Genomic DNA, 17851 nt, shown 5'->3' with positions numbered 1-17851 from the left:
AAGCATAAAATATTTCACTCCAGATATGATTCAAGTGACCCACTAGGGAGCTTTTATCAAACAAAATTTATTTAAGAATACAGTTAACAGGAAAAAAATTAGAAATATTTTTTACCAATTACAAACAAGTGAAAAACACAACCATAATATTATATAACTTAAATACACTGTTTCAATCAAACAAACCTCCTTATAAACATTAGCTCATCCTGGGTTTAGCACAGAAAATAAGAATGTTCACATGATGCTGGATTTTTTAGCTCTGTTACGCCTGCTGTGAATTAATCCTTTGATTGGAGAACTGAAACCCTGCCTTCTCCATTCTGTAAATCCCAGCATCTTGAGGTACAGAGATAGTGCCACTGCTGATCTCTAGCTGTCAAAAGACCAGCAGCAGATTTTTCACTCCAGGAATACAAGAAAACCTGCCTGTAGAATTTCTAATACCAGGGAGAGAGGCAAACACTCTGCATCCTGCTTGGAGTCCAAACAACTTCCAGCTAGCCAGCAACCAAAGCTGAAAGTAAAAGAACTCTTGGGAGAGGATAATAAACTATTCCACCTGATCTATCGATCAATCTTCTCACAACAATTCGTAAAGGAAGTGCATTAGGTCCAGCTTAAAAATAAACAAAACTCAATTTAAACAGCAATAAAAAGACATCTAATCAGGCATCTCAGTGCCAAGGTGAAAAAAATTAAGATGTTTCTGACTGCAGAGAACATGCCTAAGATACCTTTCTTAAAGGTACAGTAGTGTCACACCATCTCCAGCAAGATGGAATCTAACCATCTCCCCTTTTGGTGCATGCCCCACTATCAACATCCAGAGATTACCATTGACCACAAAACTGAATTGTGGGTACAAGAGCAGGTCAGACACTGGGAATTCTCTGGAGAGTAATTCATCTCCTGACTCCCCAAAACCTGTCCACCATCTACAAGGCACAAGTCAGAGTGGAATACTTTCCACTTGTCTGGATGAGTGCAGCTCCAACATTATTCAAGCTTGGACACTATCTAAGACAAAAAACCCACTTGATTTCACCCCACCCACTAGCTTAAACATTCAGGTCCTTCACCATTGATGCACAGTTGCAGCAGTGTGTGCCATCCAGCAACTCACCAAAGCTCCTTTGACAGCACTTTCCAAACCAATGATCTCCATCACCTAGAAGGACAAAGGAGATAGGTGAAGATGCATGGGAACAGCAGCACCCTTCAAGTCGCACATCATTCTAACTTGGAACTATATCACCGTCCCTTTACTGTCATTGAAAATCATGGAACTCCCTTTCTAACAGCACTGTGGGTTTTCCTACAATACATTGATTGCAGCAATTGAAGATAGCAGCTAACCACCACCTTCTCGAGGATAATTAGTGATGGGTAATAAATGCTGGCCTAGCTACCAATGCCCATATCCCATGAACAAATAAAAAAAAATCCAATGCCCAGAATGTCAAAGGGCAGCACAGTGGTTAGCACTGCTGCCTCTCAGCGCCAGGGACCCGGGTTCAATTCCTGGCTTGGATCACTGTCTTTGCGGAGCTTGCACATTCTCCCCATGTCTGCATGGGTTTCCCCCCCAAGTCGAAAGATGTGCAAGTCAGGTGAATTGGCCATTCTAGATTTTGCCTTTGTATACCCAAACAGGTGCCAGAGTGTGGTGACAAGGGGATTTTCACAGTACCTTCATTGCAGTGTGAATATAAGCCTATTTGTGACACTAATAAATAAACTTTTAACTTTACTATAAGGAAAACAAAATGACCAAGAATCTAACACTGGGTACTCCCAAAAAAAAGTAAAAATATGTAAGCAGGCAAGAGTAGAGGTTGGTTGGAAGGTCAAACATTCAGCAGCTACATCTTATTGGAGGAGATTAGCCTGTTGAAGGTGAACAGAACTGTGGGTTTTCCCAACCTGATTATGCAAGGGGAGAGTGGAGGAATAATTGATGGTTATTTTGAGAGATATCAAATAAATCAGTGTTACAGGAGTGAAAAATATTGAAAGCCACAGAAATGATGAGGTACTCGAGAAAGGAAAGTGCGCCACAGTCATGTCACAAATGAAACCATTGGTGGTTTCAATGAGGTGCAGCAGAGTGGAAGCTGGATATAATGGAGAAAGTGAAGATGATCTGAGTTAGGGGGACATTCAAGAATGGGAGATGAGGCACCCAGGCTCAGCTGCTTTTATAAAACTTACCCACTTTTTTTTTTACTTGTTTAGTGCACTTGGTAGACGTTTGGAATATTATTGAGGCATTCAGAGAAAATGGGCTAAATACAATGGATCCAAATGCTGAACTCAGTGTGGCTCGCTTGGAAGCTATCATCTCCACAATACTTTACCAGCTGAACAAACGCTTGCCAACCACCCACCAAATAAATGTTGAGCAGTCCATTAGTTTACTTCTGAACTTTCTGCTGGCTGCCTATGATGGGTAAGTTTTAGAGCAGTTTCTATTTATATATTCATCTTAGTTTTTGAACTTTAATGTAGTTCCGATACCTGACTACAAATGTCCAGATTCTTTTAACAGTCACACGAAAGCAAGGTCTTAAGCTTTCTACTGTTTATTTGTGACATTCCTTCTGAAAAAAATGGATTGTAACATGAGACTTAAAACAAAAATGGAAAAATGCTGGTAATGCTTGGGTCAGACAGTGTCTGTGGAAAGAGAAAGTCAGGATGGTGGCCTGTCATCAAAACTGGGAAACATTTGAAATGTAATAGATTTAAGCAAGTGAAAGGGTGGAAAAAGGAAAAGTAAATGAAGGGCTGTGAAAGGTGGAAGAATGAAGAGAATAAATGAGAAAAGAATTGGTGGTGCAAAGCCAAAGGGTGTGGTGATGGGACAAGTAAAGAAATAAAAGGTGTGAATGACAGAGGCTGCTGTCCAAAAGCAAGAGAAAAACTAAACACTGCAGAGAAAAATGGAACAAAATGGGGACTATGGTTACAGTCTGAAATTGCTGAGAACTGTGTAAAGTGTTTCATCAAAAGATAAGGTGCTATTACTCAAGCTTACATTGAGCTTCACTGGAACGCTATAGGAGGCTGAAGGACAGGGAGGTCAGTGTGAGAACAAGATGAAGAATTAAAATGACTGGTGAATCTAAGTGTCACTGTTGCAAAGTGAATGAAATTGTTTCACAAAACAGTCGTCCAATCTGGATTTGGTCGTCTTGGCATAGAGCAGGTTGCATTGTGAACAAGGAACGTAGTGTACAGAAATAAAGAAGTATACATAAATTACTGATGAAAACAGAAAATGCCGGATAAACTCAGCAGGTCTGGCAGCATCTGTGGAGAGAAACAAAGTCAATGTTTCAAGTTCAAATGACTCTTCTACAAAGCTGAAGGAAGGCAGAAATGTAATGAATTATATGGTAAGGAGGTGGGTGAAGCAGTGTGAAGGAGGTGGGACAGAATAGAACAGGAATAGGTTGGGACAAATGAGAGATAAACAAAGGTGCCATGGACGTAAGAAAAGAGGAGTGTCTATGGTGCCGTTAAGAGTTGGAGAGTGCTAATAGTGGCAAAAGGTAAGATAGTAAAATATTTTGATGGGAACAAAACTGAACAGCTAGGTACAGTTGGCCATGTGGGAGAAGTCTGGGGTTATGTTGGAGTAGGTCACGGAACTGAAAAACAACTAACTACAAAATTGAGGATCAAGGTGGAGGGGAAAGATCACAGTCTAATGTTTTATTTTGTCCTTACCCCCCAACACCACCCCCCTCCCACCTCTCCTATGTATAATTCGTTATATTTCTACCTGTAGAAGAGTAATTTGGACTCAAAATGTTAACTGTTTTTCTTCACGGATGCTGCCAGACTTGTTGAATATATCCAGCATTTTCTTTCAGATTTCCAGAATGTGCAGTATTTTGGTTTTACATAAATTGCATTTGACTTGGAAAGAATTCTGGGGCTTTGGACTCTGTGGAAAGAGGAGATGAAAGGGCAGATGTTGCTAAGAGAGGGATGCTCAGGGTTATTGAGGAATAGAATAGAGTGTCACAGAAGGAGTTGTCCCTTCAGAATGCTGACAGGAGAGAGATGTGTTTGGTAATAGCATCATGCTGAATGTGACAGAAGTGGTTAAGGATGATCGACTGAATATGGCGGCTGGTGTTGAAGATGGGAATAAGGGGAACACTTCAGTAGTCTTGGGAGTGAGGGGAATGGGTAAGAGCAAAAAAGCGAGACGGACATGTTGAAAGCTGTTAACCACCATTGAGGGGATCTCAGTTGAGGAAAAAGGAAGAAGTATCAGAAGCACTGATGTAGAATATTGCATTGTCAGAATGGACGTGTCAGAGGTAGAGAAACTGGGAGAATTAAATAAAATCCTAACAGAAAGCAGGGTGTGATATAGTGTAGTAGACATATCTATGGGAAGATGTGGCTGTGAAAGCACATTTAATCAAACATGAAAAGAGAAATAAAAACAATGAATGTGAACAGGATAAAAGAGATAAATGAAAATCATCTTGGAGAGAAGAGCAGAACCTCTTAAAAGTGGACATTCCTGGAAGAGTAATGGCAGTGAAACAACCTGTTTCTCACAGATGCTGGTTGATTTGCTGAGTATTTCCAGCATTTTCTGTTAATTCAGATTTCCAGCATTAACAGTATTTTGCTTTGTGTAAGATTAGCTTTGTTGCATGCACGGTAATTTTATTTTCTATTTCCCAAAAAAAAGAACCTAAACGCTGGCAGAATTCCCAGACGTTGTGTAATTTCCGTTTAGTGTGAAATAGCATGGAATAACAGTGCCAAAATCAGTGAACAATCTCTTTGTGCAGTCATTGAATGGATGCTGTCAGTGAGTGGAATATATTCATTCTGAAATGTGTTCCTGTTTTCTACTGAAATTGTGACAGAATATTTGTGGGAAGAAAAATTTTTAATAGGACACATTTATGGTCTGAGAGAGAACCAGACTAACATTTCAGTGTAACTTCATATTTTTTTCTGTGATATTGTAAGAAGTGGAGATGAGGCGGTAGATTACATGGAAGGTGGAGCCGATGATTAGATTTTTGAGGAGAGGAATGTTGACAGCAAATTTCAAGGGGGGAGAAACTTACCTGAAGAAGGAGAACTGCTAACAATTTTCAGCTAATTTGCAGATGAGGAAAGCATGTTGGGTGATCAACAGTTTAGTGGGAAAAAGGTAGAATGAGCAGAAGGTGGGGGCAATGAACATGTCGAGCTCAGAGGGTATGAGGGGAGGTAGGAAGCAATCTAGAGAAAGTGTAGGCTCAGGGTTAGGGCAGAGGGGGAGCTTGAGTGAAAAATTAGCCTGGTGGTATAGTAGAATGGAGGGATGCTGCAGAGGCAGCAATCAAATTGTTTTTAATTTAATGACAGTATATCCTTGAACTTTCTGATGGAGGTGGGGTAGAGGAGACAGAGAAAAAGGGTTCAAGGAGAATAAATGAGCTATGTAAGTCTATATAAAACAACTTATTTAACCCTATTTGCCTGGCAGACATTTGACGTTGGAGAGACATGGTGAACAGTTGAAATTGTCCTTGTTACTGCCTGCTCTGGGGTTTCTGGGAGCTGATTGCATGCAGTTTTTAACCTTCTTAACAGAGCAGTTTGCAAGGACACCTGCCCAAATCTGTCAAAATCATTGTTGCATATGTAATCATCAGGGGTCAACTGTGATTTTACTTTGGCAGCAGCCTGAATGACAAGTGATGGTTAAGGTAATTTATCTTTCTTCTTTTCCTTGTGGGACCAGGCTTCTTTGGGTCCCACAAGGCAATCTTAGGTGTCCCCTATCTCAAGAACTTAACACCCCAACTCCCGTTATTTCACACCCATCCACTCTGGCCTGGAATGACTGACCTCACCTTTTCCCTGCTGTTGGCAGGAAGCTCCTAAAAATTACGTATTTGTCTGCCAGCTCCCTGCCTAGAATTGGAATTCTAATATATTACTAGCACAGCTTGCATGAAGACTGTTGCTCAGGATGAGTCAGAACATTTACTCTTTTTTGTAAGAGTGGGGTAAATTATGAGAGACACTGGCTTACAGTAATAAAAGCAAAATACTGTGGATGCTAGAATTTCTGAAATATAAACAGAAAATAGGTAATCTTAGTGGGTCTGTCAGTATCTTTGGAGAGAGAAACACAAAGTTTCAAGTCGATATGTCCCCTTCTACAGAATGTGCTTATCAAAGAATATCAAACTGATACATTTTTCATACCAGCTAGAAATGAATTTTCAGCTTTAAGCTGATGTAGACATTAAATACTCAGCATAGAAAAATAACTTACAAAATGTAGGCCACTCATTTACAATTTTCACAGTATAATTTATAAATTACAAATTGTGGAAACCAGTTCCTGAATTACTAGCAAAATCCCAGAAAACAATTTATTGAAAACTGAAGTCTAATTTGTCAACATATATCATTGTTTCATTGGTGATCATGTCCAAAATGTAGTTCTAATTCTTCACAGGAAAACAGCAGATCATAATTGAAAGGAATGTACCATGTAGTATCTCCCAGTCTGCTGCAATGCCTTCAGGGCGTCGCAGAAACTATACTCGCTGGTTTATATTATTGCTAAAAAAAGTTGTAACACAGTCAAAAATCTATCTGTTCTCTTCATTTTTGGCAAGTAACACTTTGTTATTGGCAGGGGCTTAATTAATGTGAGGGGGTGGCATTTAGCAGCCCCGTTAGCCACAGAATTTTGCACTGACAAGATTTCAGAATGCGATCATCCCAGCAGTGGCATTCCCCACCCCCCCCCCCCCCCCCCCCCGACAACCCCCCAACCTCCAGAAGTCACAATTGGTTCACGCGCAGGAAGGATGTGAGCCTTATTTGCATGAATTTGAATTCATTATAATCTACTTTGTGTGCTTAATGAGCCTTCCTACCCACCAGCTATGACGTCATGCCATGTGAATCTCTTTACTGATCTTTAAAAATGGGAACCAGGTGCGATGACCTCCCAAGAGCGAGGAAGGAGGTGGGCACCATTTTCTCCACTGAGTACCAGGGAGCCCAAGGGAACAGAGGCCACTGGGTAATCCTGGGGGTTTGTGGGTTTGAGAATAGGAGAAAGAGGAGATCAGCTGTTTGGTGTAATTGACTTTGCCGGCAGCGGCGGAGGGTAACAATATTGCGGTTGGTGTTGGTGATCTTGGAGTCTGCAGTTGACTCTGCTGTCTGTGGCATGGGCATGTGGGGTTGGGATTTCTGGCATTAGGCAGGTGTGGGGCACAAAAGGCTGGGGTGAGATGTGGTGATTGCCATGCAGCCAGACCATATGTGCTGGGCAGATGAGACCCCAAAAGACAATCCAAATCTGTGTCCACTTGGGGTGATGGGGGCAGGGGGTATACAATATTGGGGAGTTAGTCCACCTGAGAGTCAGCAACTCAGTCGGCCTGAGTAAGAAGAGATGACGCCTATTAGCTCTCTGAGTTCTCCAGCCTGACTAAGCAGGGTGCCTATTAGCACTGCTTCTCCCTGAAGGAGCAGAAAGTTGTGCCCAGTCACAATTCTGAGCTTCATGTAGTTAGAACTAATTGGCCTTCAGGAATTAACCCTTAGCACCACCAACTTCCCATAGTTTAAGAGACAAGGCTGCGATTCAGCTTTGGGTGACAGGGCTGTCAGCTTGGTTGCTGGGGAGTAAGTGGTGAGGGATAGCAGTTCCCCAATGCCCACAAGAAAGGCTCTTTCAATTCCTTCAATTCATGTTCCTTCCAGGGCTCTACCGGAGACCTCTGTACAATCCATCGGGTGTCCTCCCACGAGTGCGAGGTCACAGATGTACTGTATGCATGAGTGGGTGAATACATTCACTTTGACCAGGACCAGGCCATATAGAATTAAGAGATCTACAGGGTTCAGTTAGATAGCGGATCTGCCATAGATGCAGGGGGCAATAAAATGCACCCATGTCATTTTTCACACCCCATGACATTAGGGGGTTCCCCTTCCTAAATCCCCAGCTAGTGTGTGACCACCAGATGTGAGTCATGCATGTGTGTGCCCATTTCCAGGGATGTTGCATGACAGCTTCGTCCTTGGGCAGACCTAGATACCTGGACTCTATGAAGGACACAGCAGGCTACAGGGATGGTGCAGTCGGTCCAAGGTGAACCCCTCAGATCGTGGCTGATGGTGCCTGTGAGGAGGCAATAGGTTGCAATAGAGACCAGATGCAACAAGGCACACAATGTGACTTGCTCAGGTCATCAAACGTTTCATCGGACTTTTAAAGATGCATTTCCATTGCTTTAATGGGTCTGGGTGAGCCCTATAGTATAGCCCCCAGAGTGTCTCCTGCATTGTGGCTATCTGCTGCACCCTCCATACCTCCAGAAGCAGCGAGGTGCGGAGCTTTCAAATGATGACCTGGAGAAGCAGCACATGTCCTCAGATGAGGAGGACATGCAGGAGGCTGCTGAGGAGGCTGAGGGTGGAGGCTGTAGAGAGGTGGGGGTGGCGAGGGTGCACATCAGCAGCAGAGCTAGAGACATCCTTAGTGCCTCTCAGTTCACGGAGGGTGACCAGTTCAATGGATAACTGGTGTCCCCTCCCACCCAAGAATGTTGTCTCCCTTCTGCAAACAGGGGATGAAGGTGACCAATCACTCACTCATCAGGGAGCTGGGGATGGGGAGTCCAAGAATGCCTGCTGACCAGTCAGTGCAGGACGGTGATGAAGACGTGAAGTGAGGAATGACCTGTAATGCTCCTCAGCTACTGGTAATGTCTGACTCCTGTTTGTCTGATACCAGCATGCTGACTCCCCAGCTCATGTCTGAGTGAGGTTGAGAGCTGTATCCTTCTGTTGAAGCCATCAGTTGTGGTGCTCAGTGATTGAATCATGCTTCCGACATGGATCTGACTTCGAAATCCCAGTCGTTCCACTGCAGCGCCAACCTTGCAGTGTTGGCCTGTATGCCTCACATTGCCGGAACAATGTTCTGTGACAGAAGGCTTTGGAACTCCTCCATCGGCTTTGCAGCTGCAGGAATGTTGCTGACGATCCCTCCTGGAATTCCCGGCTTTGGCTTTGCATCTCAGACAGCTGGGGGACAAACAATCCAGAGGTATGCCACCTAGCTAGGGCACAGCTGAGTCCTAGGATCCAGCAGACGTCAAACTGTTCAATCTCTGAGATGTTCTTCTGCCTGATGTGCATCATGATCAGTGTGGTGCTCACCAGATAGTGACCCAGAAGCTTGCCTGCTATGACCACACATCAAGATGTGTCTCTCTGCACTGGTGGATGACAGCCATGATGCATCTCCAGTGTCCTCCTCTGACATCGCAGAGATAGTGACCAGGATTGGCGGTGGAACCCTGCATGCTCCTTCAATGAGATAAGGAGTCAAGTGCTCCTAGCCAAACCCAAACTGAGCATTGGTGATTGTAGTGTAAAGGTATTTGGTGTGGCAAGCATGGGACTGGAGAACAGTACCACCCACAGTATGATGTGACAAGAGACCTGGGTTCATCTAAGAGAATAGAGAACCAGTGTGGCAGTAAGCATAGGGTTTGCTCACAGTCTAGGCTATACCTTGTATGCATTATGGGCTTATGTGTGTTGTGGAGCTGCTGGCGGTCAGCTGCTCACAGATTTTTGTTCCCTTCAAGTGACCAGGGAAAGAATTTGAGTTTTAAAATTGGCCTTTTGTTTATGAGCTATAGCTAGAGCACTGGATACAGAGTTACACAAACAGATACACTTTCAGATTTGACTATAAGTAATTAACATATACCAAACAGAGATATACATTTGTATAAAGCTTACCTGTGTCCACTCACAACTGTTGATTATTGGTTTAAATAAGGGTATAATTATCCAATTGCAACTTGTGCATGTCTACCTAAAGATCAAAGAAAATTACAGCGCAGGAACAGGCCCTTCAGCACTTCAAGCCTGCACCAACCATACTGCCCATCTGAACAAAAACTCTTTCTTCTGGGAACCATATCCCTTTATTCATTTCCTATTCATCTATTTGTCAAGATGCCTCTTACCATCATATCTGCTTCCACTATCTCCCCAAGGCGGTAGTGGAAGCAAATACCTAATTGTAATATCATTAAGCAAGTGTTTTGTTTTTCTTTACTATCGATCACCTTCCAGACATGAGTATGATAATTATATGTCTGACCAAAGCCCAACCTCCCATGTCCTCCCATTTCCATTGTTCCATGTTCTAATGGACACACACGAGCTGCACCTGCAAATCATTCCATTGAATTCTTGGCTACATACTGTGCGACTAAAGCCTCCCTTGTAACTCAGAGTTTTGTGGGTCCTCGACACTTATCTGGGTATGCTTTAATCAAGACCTGTGGTTTTTCTTATAGCTTTCCCTGTGTGACTGAGTCTAGCAGCTTGCAGCTTATGTGTTAGTTAAACATGTGTGGCTTATTAATCTTTTTAGCGACCAATAAACAGTATTGTTCAACCTTATAAATGTCTGAATCTCTTCAGAGTTACTGAACAAACCCTTACAACAATGAGTAGGTTATTGCTGAATAAGAATTTGATGACAGCATTGTTGATGCCACCTCCTATTTGCTGATGATTGAGATTTGACTGATGGGGTGGTAATTTTGTGGACAGGACTTATTTGGGCAGTCTTTGTTGATTAGATGTTCATGTTTTAGCTGTTCTGAAATATCTTGGCTAGGGCAAGGCTAGTTCTGGAGCACAAGCCTTCAGCACTGCAGCCATCATGTTGTTGAAGCCCATAATCTTTGCTATATCCAGTGTGCTCAACTATTTCTCGAAATCACGTGCAGCAAATTGAAGTTGGCATCTGTATTTTGGGGACCTTAGAAGGAGGCTGCAATGAACCATCCATTTGGCACTTCTGGCTGAAGACAGTTGCAAGTTAGCTAGTCTTGTACTTTGCACTGATATGCTGAGTTTTACAATCATTGAGGATGGAGATCTTTGTTGAGCCTCCTCCTCCCATCGGTTATTTAATTGCCGACAGCCTTTCACACTGGATGTGACAGCAGTATGGAGCTTTGATCTAAACCGTTGGTTGTGGATTACTTAGCTTTGTCTCTAGCATATTGCTTCCTCTGTTTGGCGTACAAGTAGTCTGTGTTGTAGCTTCACCGCATTTTTAGGTATGCCTGGGACTGCCCCTGCCATGCCCTTCTGAACTCTTCCTTGAACCAGAGTTGTTCCTTTGTCTTGATGGTATAGCAGATTGAGGAGTATGTGGGCCATGACTTTGCAAGTTGTGGTGGAATACAATGATTTACCATAGCACTGAAGCATGTTTTCAGTGTGAAAATGGGTCTTTCTTTCCACAATGATAATGCAGTGTTCACTCCTACGAGTCATCTGCAACAGATCGATTAGTGAGAACGAGATCGTGGATTTCTCCTTTTGTGTTCGTGTTCTCATACCTGCTGTCATCCCAATCTGACATCTGTCATTCAGAACTTGACCAGTTCGGTCAGTTGTGGTGTGACCAGACCACTCTTGACGATAGCTATTGAAGTCTCCAAGCTTGAGTATATTCTGTGTCCCTGAAATCCTCAGTGCCCTTCCAAATGATTTTCACCAGTTCTATGAGAGCAAGAGGTGATATTTGGCAATTGGTTTCCTTGCACATGTATGACCTAATGTTACAAGACTTCATGGGATCTGGAATCAATGTAAGATATAGGTGGTTCACAGCGCCAGGGACTTGAGTTTGATTCCAGCCTTGGGTGACTCTCTGTGTGGAGTTTGCACATTCTCCTGTGTCTGCATGTGTTTCCTCCGGGTGATCCGGTTTCCTCCAACAGCCTAAAGATGTGCAGATTAGCTGGATGGTGGATTAACCATGATAAATGTGTGGGGTCATAAGGATAGGGCAGGGAAGGTGGGCCTTGGTAGAATGCTCTTTTGTAGTGTGGATGCAAACTCGATGGGCCAAATGGCCTCTTTCTGCATTGTAGGATTCTAAGGTATGGTGATGGCTGAATGATATAATTCTGAGTATGACAATGCTAGGCTGTTGCTTGATTAGTTCATGGGACAGTTGTTCCAATTTTGGCACAACCCCTAGATGTTAATATTTATGCAGGTTTTCTACTAGGATGGTTGCACAACTGATTCCATAAGCAGATTAACTCCATTATGAATTGAAACCTGCATGTTTATATAATCTGGCTAGAGCTGGATTATGCTAACCTAACCATGGAATAGAATTTACTTTCATTCCATGGTTAGAATAGCATAACCCAGGTCTACCCAGATTGTAGGAAAATACTCATCAGAAAGTACATAGGATATTCATGTTCCCTTGTCATCTCAGACCATTGGATCACCATATGTAGGCTTGAAATGGTATTCCAATTTATTTAGCAGGCAGAAAAGGTAAGAGTCAAGATATATAGAATAATAATCAGATTTATGTTTTACACAAATCTGGATGTCTTTTAAAATAAGTCCACTGTCCTTGCATTTTCTTTCAATAAATTCTTAGAAGTTCCATCCCCTTGGAACAGACAATGAGCTGTGCTCAAGTGGCAGACATGAATATGAAATTATACAACTATACTTCAGACGGACCTTTGCGTAGAATAGATTTATGAAAACTAATCACAGTTCAGCCAGTCAAGCGCATCTCTCAAAAACATCTTAAAGCCTTGGAAAGTAATTAATCATACGTAAAGTTCAGTAGCAGGTGAACAGTGATAGTTAGGGTGTTCCATGTGATTGATATTTAATGACATCTTGATGACGACAATGTAATCACTGAGAAATTAATTAAATTATAATTTGGAGTTAATTGTTTGAAAGTGATTCATTGGATCACCTGCAAAATTTTGTTCTGTGAATTATTTTTACAGCAGTTACAAAAAGAATTACAACCTTTCTATGGTCGTTGAAAATGCTAAATCAGTTGGACTTCTAAATGTTGCCGTGGCTTCTATTTTTGGGCTTTGTTTCAGAAGTGATTAAGCATGTGTAATAGAAACCTCAGACTAATTATTTGCAATATTAGTGGATGAGCACCTCATGGGTATGACATTTCTTTGCCAGCTATTTTAACGTAGGAACTTACCCATTTAAGACAAATTGACTCATGTCAATCTGAAACATTCTTGCTAGGAAAGAGAATTTTGCATGGTTAAAAGTAGGTTTACGTCAATAATGAGATTGATATTGATCTATGATTGTCTGCTAGCTGTCATAACCAGGTATTGCCCAGAAACCTTTGGACAGCCTGGAAACTGGTGGTGGTTGGGTGTGGAGGGATGTGACCCAATGGCATAAGCTGGGAGAATTAATAGGATCTTCCCCTTTCTCATGGGGAGTGCCAGGTGCACTAAAAAGGAAGGTCCAACTTTCTCTACACTCTGCAAACTGCCAGCTTAAAGAACATGAAAAAAATTTCAATAACACAACTTTTGAGAAGTAGGGGTACAATGTGAGGACATTAACATAAGACAAAATTGCAATACGCAACTTTTCTTACATTGCTGGATAGAATGACATAGTGTAATTAAGTTACTATCCACTTAATTAATGTCTGAGTCCTAACCTTTTGTTTACCACATAAGCAGTTAATGGCATGCTGAGTTGCTGAATCAAATAACTTCAGATATAAAGGGTTGGATTTTTATCTAGGAGACAGCGTGAGTCACAAAATTTTCTGGCTCCGTGCACTTGCATTAGGAGAAAGTTCCTCGAATAGCACAATTTTTAATCTTGGTGAGGGGTATGTGCTAATACCGGGCCTGCCACTCCAGACACAGATCAGCAGCAGCTGAGTGCCAAAGCCTGCCTTGGGGTTCTCTGGGACTTTGTCCCAGTGATATTGTTAAATATTAGATCTTCTAGTCTTTCTCCCTCACTGTCTCCATTCACTTTGCATGTCACACACATGCCCCTTAGCTGCCCCCAATGGCTCCTAATACTCTCCATGCCAACTAATGACCCTTCACTATTCCACATGTCCCCTTATAGATCCCTTGCTTATTTAGTGCCAACTCACCAGCCTGCCATCCCACCACCCTTTGCCCAAACATCCTCCATGCCAACTCATCCAATTCCCACCATGAGCAGACTTCAGAAGTCATGCTGAGATAAAATGTTTTGAGTATCTATAGTAAAAAGTCTGACGACACCAGGTTTTAGTCCAACCGATTTATTTGATAATAGACTCACAAGCTTTCGGGTTAGTCCCTTTGTCAGGTGAATGGAGAGTTCTGGCCTCAGACAGAGCATATAAAGCACAGACAGTTTAGAGATTACTGATTAGAATGCGAATCCTTAAGGACTAACCCGAAAGCTTGTGAGTCTATTATCAAATAAATTGGTTGGACTAAAACCTGGTGTTGTCAGACTTTTTACTGTGTTTACGCCAGTCCAACGCTGGCATACCCACATCTTGAGTATCTATCACAGACTCAACTATACAAAAAACGTGTTTGTTTATTTTAAGTCCATTCAATATATTTAAATACCCTCAAGTATTTAATCCCACATACATTTGTATTCACAGCACCACATTAAAGGCAACTAAGCATTTAATAACCTTGTGGAACCATCGATCAAACTTCCCATTTCCATTTATTTTACTACTACTTTTCATCTGATTCATTCATTTTTATCACCCTTCATTATCAGTTCTCCATTTTATCAGTTCTCCATTTTATCAGTTCTCCATTTTATCAGTTCTCCATTTTATCAGTTCTCCTTGCCCCCAATATCTCCCTCTTTCAGGACAAGTGCCGCATTCTTCAGGCAGTCACTTTAACAATTTGTACCTCTGTTCTGCCATTCACACATTCGAATCACTTGATGGACACTTTTCACACCTTTCTCAACCTTCTTCATTATCATTTACATTTCTTTTGTCCAGTTTCAGCCCCCTCTCTCCATCATCGTATAAATCTCATCTGACTTTCTTTGCTCTTAGCTCTGACGAAGGGTCATCTAGACTTGAAACGTTGGCTCTATTCTCTCTCCACAGATGTTGTCAGACATACGACACCAGAAATAGGTTCAGGATCCAGAACAGAAATTAAATGCAGAAAGTTCTGGAAAAATTCAGGAGGTTTGGCAGCATCTGTGGAGAGTTAACATTTTGAGGCCAATATGTTTTTGATTTGATTTGACTTGATTTATGATTGTCACATGTATTAACATACAGTGCAAAGAATTGTTTCTTGCGTGCTATACAGACAAAGCATGAGAATGAAATGAGAGACTGCAGAATGTAATGTTACAGTCATAGCTGGGTAACTGGGGTGTAGAGAAAGATCAACTTAATGCAAGGTAAGTCCATTCAAAAGTCTGACAGCAGCAGGGAAGAAGCCGTTCTTGAGTCGGTTGGTACGTGACCTCAGACTTTTGTATCTTTTTCCCGACGAAAGATGGTGGAAGAAAGAATGTCCAGGATGCATAAGGTCCTTAATGATACTGGCTGCTTTGCCGAGGCAATGGGAAGTGCAGACAGAGTCAATGGATGGGAGGCTGGTTTGTATGATGGATTGGGCTACATTCACAACCCTTTATAGTTTCTTGCATCTTGGACAGAGCAGAAGCCATACCAAGCTGTGATATGACCAGGAAGAATGCTTTCTATGGTGCATCTGTAAAAGTTGGTGAGAATCGTAACTAATATGCCAAATTTCCTTAGTCTTCTGAGAAAGTAGAGGCATTGATGGGCTTTCTTAACTATAGTGTTGGCATGGAGGGACCAGGACAGGTTGTTGGAGATCTGGAGTCATACAGACTCAAAATATGTGGAGTCATACAGGTTTGAAACGTCAACTCGCTTTCTCCACAGATGCTGCCAGACTTGCTGAGTTTTTGCAGCATCTTCTGTTTTTATTTCAGATTTCCAGCAATATTATGATTTTATTCCAGAGCAAATGTTGTTAAAACATTTTGTTGTATTAAAACAACTTGAGAAAAAAAAATTTCCTTTCTCATAACCATTGCAATGTTAGTGACATTAACATCTAAATCTGGTTGCAGAAATAGTTTTGTTTATTTGCTTTCTTTTGAATGATGGCAGACTGACTTGTTTAAAATGTAATTATTTTTAACTTTACAGAGAAGGCCATGGCAAGGTATCGGTTTTTGCTGTGAAAGTGGCATTGGCAACAATATGTGGAGGGAAGATACTGGATAAACTAAGATGCAAGTATTTTGTACATTTTAACCATTGCAATGTTCCAGTTATTGTTCCAGCCTTTTAACTTTTTGCCCTTTCACAATCACTGAACTCCACTGTGAAATATGTAAATAAAAGAAAAACATGTTAACAAGTGATGTTAGGGGTAAGTTTTTCACTCAGAGAGTGGTGAGTGAATGGAATCGGCTGCCGTCAGTGGTGGTGGAGGCGAACTCGCTGGGGTCTTTTAAAAGACTTCTGGATGAGTATATGGGGTTTAATGAGATTGAGGGTTATAGATAGGTCTGTAGGTTGGTAGGTGTTGATGTGATCGGCACAACTCGTGGGCCGAAGGGCCTGTTTGTGCTGTAGTGTTCTATGTTCTATGTATTAACTTCATGACTTTTAAGGCCTTGGGATGACCCAAGGTACTTTTGAAGTGTAGTCATTGCTAGAATGTCGGAAAACAGAGAAGTACTATAGACAGACAACTACAGAAAAAGCCAATGGTGACCTCATGATGGCAACTTTTTTCATACAGATGTGCTATCTGTATGCCATTTAATGTCTAAGATGAAGGCTCGCATAAACACCGTGTGGCCTTGTTCTTGCCTATATTTAACAGCAGTTGGAAAGTTGATTTTTTTTTAAATAGACTGATTTAGAGAACGATACACAAATTGAAATCAACGGCTTAATTATAAGGAGAAACTGAATTGATCAGGGAGTATTAGCTCATTGCATTAAAAAAAGGGGTAAATTTTGTTTTTGATGTACAAGCAATTATTTGGTGGAAAGGAGTCCCACCTGTTGTAGAACCTGTTCAATTTTTATTTCATTTATGACTGTTCTATTGGTTTTAATACAGACAAGTGATCTGCTCATGCAATTACCTATTTGGTGGTGGGAGGGGGTGATTTTATGGAATGTGCAAGAATGGGAAACTTGGTGAGCTAGGTGACTGAATTAGACAAAAGCTGAAATTTTGATTTCCTGACAGAGCTACAGATACAGAGATTTGGTCAGTGGCATGTTTGTGGCTTGTCAAATCTCACCCTGCCCTGTGGTGAGTTCCCACTTGCAATATATTATTATGAACACTCATGAGCAAAACCTGTTTAAGATTGTGCTCTATTTTTATGAAAAAGGCACACCTCTGGCACTTGGTTCATGTTCATTTGATGGTGGCGGTAACCATTGGTTTTGTGCAGTTGTGTCTGAACTGGGTGTTTTCCTTGTTGAACTCTGTGGCAGAAGGCAGGAGAATGGCTGCTGTACTGTCAAAGGTGAGTCAGTGGTGGGAGAGTGGCACTTTGTGTGGAGGAATCAGATGAATGAAGGAATGGAAGAAGGATCTAAGGAGGGACAGGATAGGGGCAGCAACATGCTGGAATAGAAGGATGAAGGCCATGGCATTAAGGGTATGGGAGAATGGTGGTGGATCATTCAGTGAAAGTATGAAAATGAGCGGTCTAAAGGACACTGTCAGTATTGTCGATATTTGGGTCCATCTCGAGGTGTTGGCTGACAGAATCCCAGTAGGGTTTTGAGTTCAGGACAGTTCAGTGATCCCTGCTGAGATTGATCAGACGTTGTCTTTCACAATGCGTAGAAAGGAGAGCCAGCTGAGCTTGCAAGTTCAACCATGTCCCACAGAATGGTGAGCACAATATTGGACACTAGAATGAGTATTCAAAG

The 17851-nt window shown here is 41.8% G+C and overlaps 1 protein-coding gene across 12 annotated transcripts in view; it reads left to right on the top strand.

Moving 5' to 3' along the window:
* The window catches only part of dtna (dystrobrevin, alpha), a 195408-nt gene that overhangs the window by 42515 nt on the left and 135042 nt on the right, over nucleotides 1-17851 (top strand). For all 12 annotated transcript variants that reach the window (XM_080194256.1, XM_080194255.1, XM_080194253.1 and 9 more), the window contains exons 4-5: nucleotides 2239-2452; nucleotides 16094-16179. In XM_080194256.1, coding sequence (XP_080050382.1) covers nucleotides 2239-2452; nucleotides 16094-16179 — 300 coding nt within the window. The remainder of the gene's footprint in view (nucleotides 1-2238; nucleotides 2453-16093; nucleotides 16180-17851) is intronic.

Source organism: Carcharhinus amblyrhynchos, chromosome 8 (genome assembly GCF_965287045.1).
Source record: "Carcharhinus amblyrhynchos chromosome 8, sCarAmb.v2.hapA, whole genome shotgun sequence".
NCBI classification, from domain to species: Eukaryota; Metazoa; Chordata; class Chondrichthyes; order Carcharhiniformes; family Carcharhinidae; genus Carcharhinus; species Carcharhinus amblyrhynchos.
The sequence above is the reverse complement of the archived record's forward strand: the minus strand, read 5'-3'. Positions and strand labels throughout refer to the sequence as shown.